General features: G+C 47.1%; 1 protein-coding gene across 2 annotated transcripts in view; it reads right to left on the bottom strand.

The window, feature by feature from the left end:
• Nucleotides 1-1,375: 1,375 nt before the first annotated feature.
• Nucleotides 1,376-16,326, bottom strand: part of LOC148380995 (cadherin-7-like) — a 61,136-nt gene continuing 46,185 nt past the window's right edge. For both annotated transcript variants that reach the window (XM_088363768.1, XM_088363769.1), the window contains 8 exons: nt 14,327-14,494; nt 11,404-11,591; nt 10,647-10,900; nt 9,343-9,479; nt 8,680-8,801; nt 4,622-4,739; nt 4,111-4,359; nt 1,376-2,972 (listed from right to left, as the gene is read on the bottom strand). In XM_088363768.1, the coding sequence (XP_088219894.1) occupies nt 2,413-2,972; nt 4,111-4,359; nt 4,622-4,739; nt 8,680-8,801; nt 9,343-9,479; nt 10,647-10,900; nt 11,404-11,591; nt 14,327-14,494 (1,796 nt within the window). In that variant the 3' untranslated portion in view covers nt 1,376-2,412. The remainder of the gene's footprint in view (nt 2,973-4,110; nt 4,360-4,621; nt 4,740-8,679; nt 8,802-9,342; nt 9,480-10,646; nt 10,901-11,403; nt 11,592-14,326; nt 14,495-16,326) is intronic.

Genomic DNA, 16,326 nt, shown 5'->3' with positions numbered 1-16,326 from the left:
ACATGTTGGAATGCGGCCCAAGGGCTGGAGTTTGACACCTGTGACTTTTGACCATGATTTTTCCCTAATAAAGTGGCCTGTTATTAGGTACTTCGTTTGAACAAATCTTTTGAGTGAACTGATTCTCAAAAGATTTGTTCAAAAGAATCGCGCAGCGAATAATCGCTACACTTTCTTATTTATTTATTCATTTATTTATTTATTTATTTTTACTTCGTGAGGTCTACTTATTACTTATTAAAGTATACCTAATAACACTTTAATAGGCCACTTCATTAGGGAAAAATCATGGTCAAAGCTTAACTGAAAGTGAAAAGTGCCACACCCGCCCTCACCCCCACTTTCTGATTGGCTGTTTGATATGTGACGTCACTTGGACACTCCATTAAGTACACCGCCATTTTCAGGTGTACCTAATAACAGGCCACTTCATTAGGGAAAAATTATGGTCAAAGCTTAACTGAAAGTGAAAAGTGCCACACCCGCCCTCACCCCCACTTTCTGATTGGCTGTTTGAGCTGTGACGTCACTCGGACGCTTTATTAGGTACACCGCCATCTTCAGGTGTACCTAATAACAGGCCACTTCATTAGGGAAAAATTATGGTCAAAGCTGAACTGAGAGTGAAAAGTGCCACACCCGCCCTCACCCCCACTTTCTGATTGGCTGTTTGATCTGTGACGTCACTCGGACACTCCATTAGGTACAGTTGGTGAACGGGAATTGCAATTCACTGACTCGTTCGTGAACGCGTTTTGTTTTACGGTGAGGTGGCAGCAGCTTCGATGCGCATTACTGACACCTACGGTGTGGGATAAGTTATGTCATTGCATGTTGGTTGAAGTCATGAACTGAAAAAAGAACAAATAACTTAAGGAAGTGATCCGTTCACTGACATTCACTGAAAAGATTCGTTCTTTTGGACGAATCGTTCACTCACGAGTCAACACAGGTGGCGCCTTCCAATTTGGCCCCGCCGATGCGGACCTCTGATAAGAATGGCAGCCGGCGGCGGCCACCGGGGCAATCAACCCAAGCACTGATAGCGAGTCGCGTCGCCTGATTGGCGCTAAGTGTCCCCCGCGGCAAGCATCTTGTCGGACGTGTCCTCCTGATTTGGACTGACAGTCGTCCAAGGCGCCTTATGCCGCCGCACGCTCGCCCAAGCGCTCTTGTGTGGAGTGTTTGGAGTGTTTGTCTCGCCATACGTCAACAGCAAAGAGCACTTAGCAGCATGCTAATTAGCACTCACATTTTGAGTGGTTTACCGTACACTTCTGCTGGCTCCACAGAGAGGCACAAGTTCTAACGATTTTATTAAAATTTAAATAACCGAGTCAAGTTAATTTGAAATCTGTACTGTGAATAAAAAAGCTTAAATGGGCCTTACATGTTGGTTTAGTGGGAGATGTGCAAAGAACCTCACGTTTAAATCAGTTTGCCGCATAGCAGATGTATGTGAACGAGCCGAGATTTTAAGTCGATAGCTGGAAAAAGACACCTAACAACTCTGCGGTTTGACTGTATACAATTTTATTTCATGAAAAAAAAAGTAAAAAAAAAAAAAAAAAAAATCACAATCTTGCCTGCTGAAAATAAATAACAACACCCATCGGTTGAAAGTGTGAGAAGGGAAAACCAAACGTAAACAACACAAAGTGGTTTTCGTACAGTGAGCGCGTGTTCCATGAATAAAGGTGACCATCCATGCTGGACTACAAAAGCAAAAACTTCACAGTTCCACCTCAGCGCCGAAAGACTGGCACGCTTCTTCTTCTAACGTCTAACCATGTCAATGTCACACAATCAAGAGCAATAAGAATCTAAAAAAAAAAGAAGCCCAACCCGACCCGACAAAGTCGAGGAGGGCTGCTTTTATCTCTGACAGGAGAATGAGGATTACAAAAATGAGACAAGAGCGACGTTTCAACGTGGCGAGGGCTGGGACGTCAAGCCGTCGCTTTTTCGATTGACTCACTTGTTTAGCATGATGCGCGACTTGTTTGAGGCCCCTCCCCCCACCAGCACCCTTCAAAACAAGACAAACGTACTCACAAAGAGTTTCAGGACGACCCTCAAGTGCAAGATCGGTGTCTTTGACCAAACTAAACAAATGCAAACGTTTCCTCTTGGCCAGTTGGGCGTGTGCATTCCAAAGTTTCCAAACTTGGGTCGATTTTTGATGATCTTTTTGGATGGCTGTCCGACACCCTTTGGAAACGCTCCTGCCGCTTGGTGTTACGCAATCAGCGTCTGTAGCGCACAACCCCAACAAGAAACTTCAACTTGAGTCGACACACCTGAAGTGAGATCCGTCTGAGGAGTTAAACGAGGCCCAAAGCTTTTTCAAGCGTCTTTCGCTTCGCTTACTGTGTCTTGTCTTTGAATCTTTCCCAGTAAATTGCTCATCCGTCAGTGTCCTCCTCTTCCTGCATTCAAAGGCTTTGAGAAGACGCCGGTGGCGCCGTCGGTGTTGCCGTAGAGGTCGGCCAGTTTCTTGAAGCGCGGCCCCCAGTTGGTGAGGTAATCATAGTTCTGCTCCGAGTCGGTGCTGAGTGACTCCAGCGAACTGAGCGAGTCGGCCACCGAGCCGCTGCCCTCGAAGGCGTACGTCTGCAGCGAGTCGTACGGCGGCGCCCACGGGTCCACGTCGGCGTCCTTCAGACGCTCCCAGATGAACTCACGGAACACCACGTTGTCCGGGAGTGACTTGTAGGCCGGGCGGGTCGTCGCCGAGCTGGCGGGCGTGTACTGGAAGAAGGTGGGCGTGTCCGGGGTGACGTCCCGCCGCGCGCCGGGGTCTCGGATGACGTTGAGGTTGCGCAAGGCCACCATGTCGAAGGCCTCCGTGTCCTCCTCGCCACCGCCCTCGTCGTCGTAGCGGACGATGTTCTCCCGGATGTCACGCTCCTCCTCCAAGATGAGCGGAACCTTCCGCCGCCGGCGCGCTGTCACGATGAGGAGGACGATCGCTGCGGAAAACAGATGGTGGAGTCAGTATGGAGTGACAAACGACGCTCTTCAGATGCCATCAAGTTGTTGGCGGCGCCATTAGCAAAACGCTTCAGACGCGGCGGAGATGCAAATGACTTTGAAGCACAAGGAGCAAAACAAGCTAACGATCCATCCATCTCGACGAGGTCCAATCATCTTTCTTCTAACATAAGTGAGCCCGTGACATAACCTCACGTTAGTGCCACCGCCGTTCTGAAACCAGGAAGCGTCGATGAGCCGAGTGGCACGGCTTTGAGTTTGCGGCGCATTAGCGGCTGAAAATAACTCTCCGCCCAAGCAAAGTGGCAAATGTCGAATCGTCCTCCATCCATCAATGTCAAGCTGCTGCCAGCAAAATATCATTTCGCGGCCCACGTTTCCTTTTGGCGCCAGCCCCCTTCGGTCGCTAATCATGTAGCAAACCGAAGAAATTGACCCGACGACGACTTTTCTCTGGCACTCGCAAGGGCATCGGTCCCAAACGTGACAGCTCGGGATTTAGCATCGGCGTTTCTTGGAGTCCTCCAATCCCAACCGATGTTAAGATCAAAAAGTCGTAATTTTAGTTGCGACTTCAAGTCCGATTGCTGTTTTTCTAACGTGGATAACAGGAAAAGTATGCTGTGTTCCTTTTTGACAAATTCCTTCTCGTATCCTCAAATAACCTCAAAGGTCTTTTGTAAACGTACGCCAAACTGTCAGTTGTCGTCTCCTTCCGCCTTTCGTAAACAATTACGCTGCCGAAACGCACAAATGCTGTCGACGAGCGCCGTCAAGGCAAAAAAGATGACAAGTGGTTGCCGTGTGAAGACGGACGGATGGACGGACGACAGACCCGAGTGGACGGGAGAAAAAAAATCTAAGCGCTCCATCACGTCCTAATTGGCCCTCAAGAGGATTGTGCACCTAAATGATGGCGCCATAGTTGTCAGGATGCCTCGCTTTAAAAAGATTTCCATCATCAAGAAAATACAAAGTAGACCTCAAGGAGGGACAATTTTCAACGGTGAAAAATAATCATTTCATCAAATTCATCCTAGTTTCGACGGCTGCCCTCGACATTATTCAGGAAACACGGGAGCGAACCGATAAGTGGAGGCGAGGCTGACTTCTTACCCAGCAGTGTGAGGATGCAGCCCAGAATGGCCAAGAGAGCGCCGGTACCGAGACCGGTGGCGGCGTAGGCCACGGCGCCACACGCCAGGGGAACGCCGTCGGCGTCGCACTCGCACACGCGCACCGACAGCGTGTTGGTGCTACTCAGGGCCGGGCTGCCGCTGTCGGCGATCAGCACGGGCAGCCGGTACGCCGGCTGTTCGCGTCTCCGGAAGGCGGCGCGTTTGGTCAGTATGGACGCCGTGTTATCTGGAAGCGACACACACCAAAAGACGGCAAATGTGGAGGTGTTTATGCTGGCAAAATGAAAACAAAACCAAGTCTAGGGCTAGCATTGCCATAGACCAGTAGTAGTAAATAAAGAAATAAGTAAATAAATGATGTTATCATTTGTTAGCTGGGTTTGATTTTGAAACCTAAGAAGAGAAAACCTGGCATCCTTGAATGAAATTGCCACAAAACCAAAAAGGCTCACAAGAGCCTAGCGAGCCCCTCTCGGCCGCAGGGTTACCTTTGTTGTCCCGGAGGGTGAAGTTGAGATTTCCCGCCACGGCGGCATCCAAGGAGAAGAAGAAGCGGTGACCGTTCTGAGGCTCGTCCTTATCCACGCCGCTCACCGTCTGAATCACCTGCCAAGAAGACCAAAACAAGCCTTTGAAAATCCCATGCAATATTTGTAGTGTGTGGGTGGGTGGATGCCAGACGACAGGTTTGACAATGGCGTCAAGGTGGGCGTCGCTGACTCATTCCCCTCAAAAGCTGACGACTCTTCGCACCCCCGCCGGCCCTTCCCGACAACTTATCGGGCCTGGCAGACCCGCTGTACTGACAACGTTACAAAAAGAAAATTCAAAACAAAAAAAGTCCAGTTTTTCTTCACTTGTATGCCAACACGTGGAGGTGGCGCCAAAATGATCACAAAATGTTGCTTCGGCTTCATTGGGGAGGACAAAAAAAACCCGCAAGTGATCGGGAGAGCTGGAGCTATAAATCCGCCTGTTGATGAGAACGCACCGTACGGCGGCGTCAGTCACAGGGACGCGTTTCATTTCTTTATCGGCGAAGGCGTCGATACGGCGTCAGGATTAGCCGAGACCGAACCTGTACCGAATGTTGTGACAGCTTGCCAAAAGCCGCCATTCAACGGGCAGATCGCGCAGGCTGTGTTATGGAAATCTGGATAGCGCGATCAACAACAAGGAGGAGGAGGCGGCCCGACCCTTGCGCAATTTCAACCTTTTCATGTCCTTTGAGCGGCGAGGACGGATCGGCGGCTTATCGGCAAGAAGGCGGCGGCGAGAAAAGACGCCCTCCCCCCAGGAAATCTAGACTTAAATCAAACACTTTGTAATGCATAACGCCTTTCATTAGCACGCACACACACGCCTCGGATGAGCCCAGGCGCAAATTTGCCCGAATGAGGAGGCCCGGGAGTCGGCGGATGAAAACGTTCCTGCCGCCTCCAAAAGGCAAATGAAGAGTTGTGAGCAAAGTGCTTCGTTTTTGAAAATCTTCAGACTGCTGCTGGCCGAAGCGCCGCTTTTGCAAGTTGGACAAATTCAACAGCAGTCGACCAACAAATAAGCACGTTCCGAGCATGAAGTTGTTTTTCATGGCCAAAGAGTCACACGAAGACTCGAGGGGGCGAATCCCGAGGGAGCTTGTCATCATTCATGCATGAACGGGCTCAAAAACTGACCTATTTAATTCATGAATATTATGCAAATGAGAAGTCCCAACATGAATAATTCTCCTCCCCGTACTGCTTGCAAATGTTTTCCGTGGTGAAGCTTTTGCACCATTCGAACGCGCAGTGGCCGATGCTGGTTAATTTCGGCCGACATCATAAAATGTGTTGCGAGTTGGCGCCCTCGAAATGAAATGGACGCCACCTGACACACAAGCCCCGCCCCCTCTGGAAAAAGCCAATTATCTCGCAGCGTGGCTACTTCAATGAAGCCTAATAAATGCTTTCTCCAAAAATTGTCTTCGCGGGAGCTGACACACGTTTGGAAGAGAAACGCGAACATCACATCTGACAGCGAACACGCACGGGTGCCTTCTTTGACATCGACAAAGAAAGGAAACCCGTCCGCGTGGAATATTCAAACGCGTATTAGCAGACGCAGCCGAGCGAGCGTCTTTGAAGCAAACGCGAACTTCGAGATCAAGGCGTGGAGTGGAAATAAGCGCGCCATCGACGAGGTGGCACTTGTCGCCGTGGCGATATGACAGCTGTCAGCGGGGATGTGTCGGGGCACACGGCTTTCGCAGCTTTCCATCCGCGCCCTAAACATCACCCGCCTGTGACACCCGCCGTGACAGGGCGGCGGCCTGCTCGACCTGATGCGGATTACGCGAGCGTTGCCATCCCGCAGTGTGATCCGATGATGCTTTTTTTATGTTTGTTTTCACCTCACCTTGCGCCTTGCAGGCTGAAGTGATAATTTGGACGGATAGGCGATGACATCGTCACTCGCACGCGGTTGATGTGGAAGTGATGCCAAAGTGCAGTTGGGACCGCAGCTGGCTTTGCACTTCTCACTTTGCACTTCAGGGAGAGACGAGATATAAAAAAGGGGTAAAAAAAACGACAAATTTAAAGCAAATTACTCCCAGTGCACTTCAATTTATTCGGGCGCAAAAGTAAAGATGGATTTTTATTTACTGTCGATGATTGCGTACTAGATCCATTTTGATAACTTGGCACAATGGGGGAAAAATATGACGTTTTAAAATAGTTTGCTTGTTTTATCGGTGCGCCGAGCTGGCACTTCTGATGAGAAGGGGAAAAAACAAAGAACTGCTCTCAAAATGTCTTTCCTCGGTTTTAAGTACCCCAAAAAATGCAATCAGAAAATGACAACACACAAAAACACTTTGAGATCAGATGTCGGCATTCACCTCTTCTGATTCTTGAAGCAGACATCAAACAAGTCTCTCGATATCTCAAATATTGTTGCGTCGTCGTCATTACGCTCTTAGCTCAACTTTGTCAAAGTCACAAACAGCCTCGAGATCTCAATCGTGACAATCCATCAATCATTCACGTAAAATGTCAAGCGTGCTTGACTTGACTTCTTTCTATTCATGTCATTTTTTTTATTTTTACAATGTGCCATTGTTTGCCGAGGTTGAATCAGTAACAAGGAAGGGGTTGAAAGTATCTCTTGAAACACGGGGACTAAAAATAACTCCTAAAAAATCGACTTAAAGGGGAACTAAATGTTCATATTTTCCATGGGCGGCCATGATGGTAAGGGATGCAGAATGCAAGACCAGGTGTGCTCATAGATATAATGCAGCAGGGGCCGGGCCTGCCCTGGCCACCCCATCAATTAATAAAGATGGCAGAGTGCAGATGCCGTCGATGATCCGTGACAAGCGTCAAGTGCGGAGGGCCTTAATTAGGCCCGACCGCTGCAGGTTATTCCCACGGCCGCCAAGCCCGCCATTTGATTTCATCTTCGGAGCAGCTAGCGGGCGTGACAGCCAGTGGGCGGCCTAAGCGAGGGGACACAGCCATTACTGGACCGGCGCACACGCTAAAAGAGCAGTTCAATTAATTTCAAATCAGCACTCTGACACGTTGCCAGTCCGACATTTCATCTTTTTTATTGCATCGCAACTGCTAGAAACTAACCGGGTCCGATTAAAATGGTCGCCACAACAAGGTCACGTCACACATTTGCCTCAAAGGTTGACTTTGGAGAGAAGATGGAGAAAAAGGACCTTTGGGCCACAAAGCAAGGACCATCTGAACCTCGAGCTAAATGAATAAAAATAATCTGATGTTTTTATCATTCTGTTGCTGATGTTCTGATCCTCCAAAAGGACGAAATAAACTGACTGATTAGCAACATTCCGCTCGAGACGTGGCGTACCGTGTCTAGGCCCGCTTTGATTGCTTCGGTGCGGTCACATTCATATCAGGAATGAATTACGGTGGTGCTCGTAGGTGGGGGGGGGGTAACTGTGCAACGCGTATCGGAGCGGAGTGCTGGCGTGAGATTGATGGCTGATAGAAAGCCGCCGCTGCTTTTGTTCAGCAATAATCATCGGCGAACAAGTGGAAAGGACGATAATCATCCAGCGGCGGCGGCGGCGAGGGCTTTGTCGATAACGCTGGTGGCTAATGAAGACGCAATGTTTACACTAATAACGACTCGAGGGTGACGTGTGAGTAAAACAATTTCAGCTTCAACCGCACTTAGCCGCTTTGATTTCTAATGATTTTGAAAATTAACACAAAAGAAGCAGGAAAAAGTCTCCAAGCCAAATCGGAACTCCCTCCCGCATACCAATCAAATAACTTTTTTTGCCGCTCTCATCTCAGACAAAAGCAGTGTGCGACATCTTCAACGAGGCCCAAATGGCTGTCTCGATTGCAGCCCGCCATTGACGCTGACCAATGGCGCGCCACCATTAGCCGCTGCCTGATTGCCTTCCCCAAAAGCTGGCGAAATCAGCACAACGGTCGCTCAGGTCATTTAGCAACAACTTGGCCGAACGCGAACACACGGAAAGAAAAAGCTTCACGCAGGCAAGCAAGGTTGAGGAGGGACGTACCGTGCCCGCCGGCGCGTTTTCACACACCAGCGTCTCGTAGTCGATGGCGAAGACGGGCGCGTTGTCGTTGACGTCCAGCACGGTGATGACGGCCGCGCCTTTGCCGATTTGGTTGGGGTCCTCTGAAAGACGGAAAAAAGGAGCGGCGCTCATATCACTTTTGCTTTACGACTTCTCGCGCCAACGCCTAAACGTCTGTGGCCGGGCGCAGCGGACACTAATTCGGCTTGGCGGGCCCGGCCTGAGATGATGCGCTGACATTCAGAGGGCTGACGCGGCGGACACAGAAAAAAAGGACGCGCAGCACCCTGGGGCCACTGGCAAGCGTGTTGCGCTGACATGGAGGCTGGCGGACACCCGCTCCGCAGCTGCCAATTGCTTCTGAGCGCCACTACGTCACACGAGGAGGAAAAATAAAACCCCGAGTCATGACCTCCCCCAGTCGGGTCGGGTCAGAGCGACTGTCCTCACGTGTGACTTTATTCTCACTGACAGCACTACAAAATCTTTATGGAGTGCCGTGGCGCCACATTTGCATGCCCCCAACGTGCTCAATTAGGACTCCGACTCTTCTTGATTGCCTTATAAATAGCCCAGACAAGCCACAGAGGAAAAAAACAAAAAACCATGAAACACCCGAGGCGACAGTGGCGCTCGACTCACGACTCTCAATGGCGAAGATGGTGATGTTGTGCACCGAGTTGGCCTCGCGGTCCAGCGGCTTGGCCGTGCTGATGATGCCGCTCAGCGCGTCCACGTTGAAGAAACGCTCCATGTCTGTGTTGCGGTCGATCGAATACCTGCAAAGCAGCGCACACCCCTCAGTCAACTTGCACAATTTTTTTTAAAAACTAAAATGCATGCGTGCAAAATCAATATATGTTAATAACATCGATGTCATTATTTTGTTTATTATTTTATTTATTTTTTATATTTTTATTCATTATTGTATTTTTTATTTTTTCATTTATTACTTAATTTTTTTTATAATTTTTTTATGAGAACATTGTAAGTTCAATTAGCCTTTTTTTAAAACCGGAATGCATGCGTGCAAAACCAATACATGCTAATAACATCGATGCCATTATTTTGTTTATTATTTTATTTATTTTTTATATTTTTATTCATTATTGTATTTTTTTTTTTACTTATTATTTTATTTTTTATATATTTTTTTATGAGAACATTGCAAGTTCAATTTGCCTTTTTTTAAAACTGGAATGCATGCGTGCAAAATCAATACATGCTAATAACATCGATGCCATTATTTTGTTTATTATTTTATTTATTTTTTATATTTTTATTCATTATTGTATTTTTTTTTACTTATTGTTTTATTTTTTATATATTTTTTTATGAGAACATTGCAAGTTCAATTAGCTTCCACCTATTGACTATTACAGCAAAATAATTTGACTGCGGTGGCGCCATTAGTTCCGCAATCATCTTCAATTCGTCTGGTGTGTTGGAAAAAATCATTTCGCAGACGCTGATAACAACCAAGAAAAAAAAAAGTACAATGCTGCAGTAATTTGATTTTCTGATTAGGGCTAGTAACAATTGTGATGGAACATTGACTGAATTCATTCAATTAATACAAAGTGGGAAGGGGGGCGGGGGCGGAGAGCGGGGGGTTCACCCGTACGACACCCGACAGATTGTCAACCCAACGTTTGGAAGCGAAAAGGCCACAGTGGTAAGCCTTGACCCGACTAAAAGAATGCCCTTTTCTGGCTTTAAGATGACATTTGACTTTTGCAGATGCTGCACACCCCCTCCACCTCTGCTCCCCTCCCCCCAAGCACAAACGGTGCCATCTGGCAGCGCTCGCGATGACCACATGGGGGACTTTGCGGCGCATTAAGAGTGTCGCTTCTGCTGAGCCTTTCATTGTAATTACTTCTGAGCCCACCCCAACACAATGCTCAAGTTCTCACAAGAAGAAAAAAAGTGACATTCCGTCGTACCTGATGCTGCTGTCGGAGGTGTCCGGATCGTGGGCCGACACCTTCCCGATGGACGTGCCCACCCGGGCGTCCTCGGAGACGGACATGGAACTGAGCGGTGAGGCGAAGACGGGCACCTCGTCCACGTCCTCCACGCTCACCTTGAGCGAGGTGGTGTCGCTGAAGGGGCCCAAGTTCAGGAAGTTGGAGTCGATGTTCCTGTTGGTAGCCTCCACCCGCAGAGAGAAGCTGTTCTTGCTTTCAAAGTCCAGAGGCTGCCAGAGGGGAGGGGGGGGGTTACTATTAAGGAGCCGTTACTAGCGTTGCTGATGGATCGTCGTCACGGTGACATAGATGTCGTCGTATCACTTTGGCAGCATCGGAGCGGCGTTTAATGCAACATGCAAGAGCATCAATTTGACACTTTGATCGGCGCGTCCGAATAATTGCAAATCAAACACAGACAAAGATCCATTTGGCACGCCTGACATGGACGGTCACAATTTAGCAGGATTTGGACTGTTTATGGTGCTTTTTTGTGGAGGCGGTTTCAAATAGCGAAAGCATCGGTTGTCATGGTGGCGCCATGTGGTTTACACAATTCAGACCGCTTGGAAAACGAGCACTTTAGGGGAAGGGGAAACAACTGAGCAGCTGCTTAGAAGCTTTTCGAAAAAAAAACATTTGCACATGAATGAGCTATAAAGCAAAAGTGCCAAATCGGACATTAATGATGTGAGCTAGTGATTGTTGCTAGCTGGAGTTGTCTTGCCTGTACCTTTAACAGGAGGAGGACTCCCTCCTGCGTGTTCTCGTCCGTGGTGATGTTGAAGACGCCGGGCCCATCGCCGTCCATGATCCTGTAGTCCATCTCGGCGTTGGGACCCACGTCGGCGTCGGCCGCCTTGATCCGGGCCACCACCGACCGCACGGGAAGCGACTCCAGCACCGTGTATTGGTTGACCTCTGGGAACAAAAGGTCAGATGCAAGATTGGAAGCTAGCTCATGAAGCTACCAAGGGCGACGTGGTGGAAAATGTTTGCCAATGAGAAACTGACCAAATTTCTGGAAGAGGTTTTGGACTTTGGAGCGAAGCCAACAAAATAGAGTAATTGGGGCCAGTCTTTATTTATGTAGGCGGTAAATATTAAAAGCATCTCAGTTGCCGTGGTGACAAGACGTTGACAAGACTGTGCGGAGGCACGATTTTGGATCCAAACGGCTAATCGGCTTTCAAAAAGCACATTTTCACATGAATGAGCGTTGAGTGACAACCCTGGAAAAAAAAAAAAATTCAAAGCTTTGCCCTCACCTGCTACGGCAGAAACTATAAACTTGAGTACAGCAGCTTTGATTTCCACACAAAGCTTTTGAACAAGCTCTAATAGTTGGCAAAAAATTGCGCAATCTGTCATTCAAGTCAATGTCTGAGTTGAACTGCGGTGCAAGTGGTGCGGCCCAAAAATCACTCTCAAGTGCGGCTGTACCGATAAGGCCAAAATGATCATCACAATGATTTGAGATCAATGTTGCAATCACCGTTGCAAATACGGCGAGACTATTCCAAATTGAACAGGCCAACATTTTGTTTCCAATTGAGTAGCCATCCCAAATGATTGCTCCTTAAATGGAAGTTCAACTCCATTGTGAGCTTCGGTCCACTCCGATCCAAGCGGCCACTTCACAAGATTCGATTACTCCATGCACGGCTCTCTCATTGGCTTTCCCCGTGCTTTTGTCCGACCCCTGAAGCGGTCTGGCGAGAATAAAGGAAGGGAATCATATTCATAATCATAATCTCCCCCCAATCGGCGTGACAGAGCTCATTACGAGACCTTTTCTGTGTTCCTGACAGTGCCCCCCCCTCCCCCGTCTAAATGCTAATCTGCCCCACATTGTTTGCGGCCATGTAATCTGTATAATGGCTTTTTAATTTGCCGTGGAATAGCGGCTCTCTAAAAGGCGAGCGGACCGAGAAAAAAAAAATCCAATTTGCTCGTTTTCCACCTTTCCTCCACTGAGTAGCTCGTCCAGGTCCCCTCTCAGGCCCGCTCCGGGTCTCTAATGCATTGTAATGGACTGTGAGGAAAATAAGAAAAAATGAACCCAGGTTCATCGCTGTCATGAGCAACGGCAAAAACACAACTCACAGACCCTAACTGAACATGTCTGCCATTTTCCCCAAATATAAATAGAACGTTCTTCTCGGGGCATTTTGATTTGCGTCATTTCCGGGGTGAATCCCAACTTTAGGCGAACCCTAACGCGGCAAAATCTACGGGAGTAAAACCAAATAAATTCTCCGACAGTTTATCTCCCTGGAGCGACAGCTGGCCGGATCCGGGATTTAGGCGGCACTGATAAATTGTTGTGCAAACTTCAACGTCTCAGCGCACTCCCTCGCCCCGGGAGGCAGCAAATTGACTGGCTGGCGCGAGGCGGTCCGAGAGCGGCAAGCCAACCGCGGGGTGGCGGGGCTGTTGGTGGCAAACTGATTGCTGGCGCTTTGGATTATATCACAAGAAGCCCCAGACGTCTTTGAATCCTAAAGCTGAGCCAGGAAGCCATTAGCACGCCAGGAAATAAACCCACAACAACAACAACAACTAAAAAAAAAATGGAATCGGATTGATCCCGGTTATCCGATGCCAAAGCTTTGCGTGGTTCTGATGAGGAATGAAGCAGGGAGATTGCCCACCTTGCAGGAAGGTTTTTTAATTTGCTGCTAGCAAAGACCAGAACAAAGTGAAGTAGTTAGCGAAGCTGCAAGATTAGCTTCGGTGGTAGAGGCGCTAACACACAGAGCAACGAACTAACGTACAAACAAATGAAAGAGCTAACAAACATACAAAAAACAAACTTACCAACACAAGAAAAAAGAAAAATCAATTTTCAAACCAGCTTTTAGAAAACAAATTAGCCAACTAACAAAGAAAGCAACTAGCAAAAAAGCTAGCTAACAGACAGAGCCAAGATGAAAGTAACAAAACGAAGGAACAAAACCAATCAACTAAAACGCTAACAATTTAAGAAAAGAAGAATATAAAACTAATCAAAGTAAGATAGAAAGCAACTTAGTTTGGACAGATACGATCCAACATTTCATGCCTTCTTCCTCGGCCAGTCTCTGGCTATTGTTTTCCACAACTATGCCACTTATGTGCTTAGCGAAGGTTGTTTTCAATTTACCATTCACTCTGATTGTTATACAATCTGCATCCCAAAAGAATTCCAATTTTCTAACTACAAGTGCAGCAAGTGCCTTGCTGAGTTTAAAATGCTTGGATGCCAATCAACAAAGGAGCGCAAAAAATCATGCGCGTCAATAAATCACACAATATTTGTTGTAAGGCCAAATGTGGTTAAAAGTATCTGAAACAAAAGTAGCAATTATGTAAAGTGGCGGTTGAAAGTGTCGGTAAGCGCTTCTGAATGAATGTCTCTCCACTCAGCTTATCTCGAGAGCACTTTATCACATTATTTATTGCACATGATTTTAATCTACATCAAGTTCAAAAGAGGAGGTAAAAAAAGCTTGGAGGGGTTCTTTCTGGCTATTTTTTGGTTGCTTTTGTCCATAGAGAAATAAAGACGTGTTTTGGAGTCAAATTTATAACTGTCGCAAATGGAAAGCTGACGTTCATAGGAAAAACTTTAGCACCAAAATCAATCAGTGTTGCCAGGTGGAGGCGGGGCTTACTGTGAGGGAAGCGAGGCGGGTTGTCGTTGACGTCGGTGAGCGTGACGGTGACGGAAGTGGTACCCGAGAGGCCGCCCATCTGGCCCACCATGTCCTTGGCCTGGATGACCAGCACGTACTGGTCGCGGGTCTCGCGGTCCATGTTGGGCAAAGCCGTCCGGATGACACCTGAAGGCAAAAGCAAAGCACGTTCGTTAGCGTCTCGCCGAAATCCCTGCAGCATTTTGATGAATGCTTCGTTTTGTTTTTGTTCCAATCACAACCTTATCTCCACAACGTTTCCTGATACGTTTTTAAAATGCAGGGAAAGTACGCTAATCCTTCAAAAGCAATCACTGTTGCTTTCAAAGTTAATGACTTGCCGTTCGTTCATTAAACGACGCTTATTAAAGATTCTCGCCGAATGCGAGAGATTACTTTGTCATTTCTCAGCCGCTCGGCGGTTTGATGGAGCAGATCAAAAGGCAAATTTCTCGTCATCTTTAAGCGATGAAAAGCGGGAGGGAAACACTGCTCGTTAAACACATAGTTGTGTCCAATCCTCGATTAACCGTGTTGTGTTTAGACACACAATCAGCAGTGTCGCTAATGGAATTAACAAATCAATCATTGATGAAATAGCCGAGGCAAACGTGACATATATGACAACAAGTCTGCGTGGATGTGATTAACAACAATGACTAGAAAGTGCACCATCAAGCTAGTTCGCGACAAGCTAGCGAACATTTTCTAAATATCTTCATGTTGTTGTTGACCCTGAAAATGATTCACTTATGTCGTAAGATTGTTTATCGTTTCAAAGCTGTGGTGCTGAACTTATTTTCCAAAGAATGAATTGCCTTTTTGGGAGCCCCAACACGCCAGAAGCGAAGCTCAATGGCTGAAATTGAACAGGAAGTCGGCCATTTTGCCAATTTGGGGGAATGGAAGCTGCAGCGAGGGCTTTTGTTTGTCCAGAAAAGGGCCAAATTTGTGAGCCTGTGCTCTAATGATATTTGGGCACCCTGGACCTCTCCCGCAGCTGTCTGATGGTCTCACGTATTCACGGTGAACATTAAGCGAGTCTTTTGTTGTCAAGCATCTGCCTGACTCGGGAACTTAAGGCGCTGCATTGCAGTGGCTGTCACTACTTCATGAATTAAAACTACATCCATAAAAAATACACACTGTAGGTTGTGTGGGAAGAAGCCTAATATTATGCCAAGCGTATTTTTTTTTTCTTTATGTTTGTAGTCGCGGCTAATGAGGCCGCCGTGACAAGGACGATAGCGGCAGGCGAAACTGTTTTGCCACAATTCCGCTGCTTATTTCAGTTGTTCCTCCCTCTTAAAGGTTTACTGCATCACTTCAAAAAATGTCGTCAATATTTGCAAAAAAGTGCATTAATTTGGTAAAAACACGTGTTTATACAAGGAACCGCCAGGGACATAAATCAGGATTACCTCCAGCTCATCACTGATTGTTTTTTTCTCACTCACACGATTGTAATCCTCTCATAAATCATGTGGATTTATGCTTGAATACTGAAATGTGTTTCAGTAGACTGTATGAGAGCAACCACTTTGTTAGGTACGCCTACACTGAACAAATTGAAGGGTCCTGAACATGAGCCCAGCAGCACTCCTTTTAAAGTTAGAATAAAACAGCAGGAAATTTGGTGGACACATCTATCAAAAAAAAAAAAAAACATGCACAAAAAAGTCTCAAGGATCCCGGCCTGAAAATAAACAGGAAGTTCAAAATCACTCATTCCAAAGATGCTAAGGAAAATGTACTCGATGTAGCCCATTGCAATAATAAAAATAGTGCGAATCTAAAACCTCTCTGACAGTGTCATCAATCAAAGCAGAGAATCTACCTTTTTTTAATATATTTCTTGAATCAAGTGTTAGAAGGTGAGGCGGGTCTACCTAATGAAGTGGCCAGCGAGTCTTGTGGAAAATTGCTCAGTGTAGCTTGTTAACGTTCTTTCTGGAGGACAATCGCTTGCTTTATTAACT

The sequence above is a fragment of the Syngnathus floridae genome, chromosome 20 (assembly GCF_059516105.1).
Source record: "Syngnathus floridae isolate MCC-2025c chromosome 20, RoL_Sflo_1.0, whole genome shotgun sequence".
Classification (NCBI taxonomy): Eukaryota; Metazoa; Chordata; class Actinopteri; order Syngnathiformes; family Syngnathidae; genus Syngnathus; species Syngnathus floridae.
This window is presented reverse-complemented; position numbering and strand designations above follow the sequence as displayed.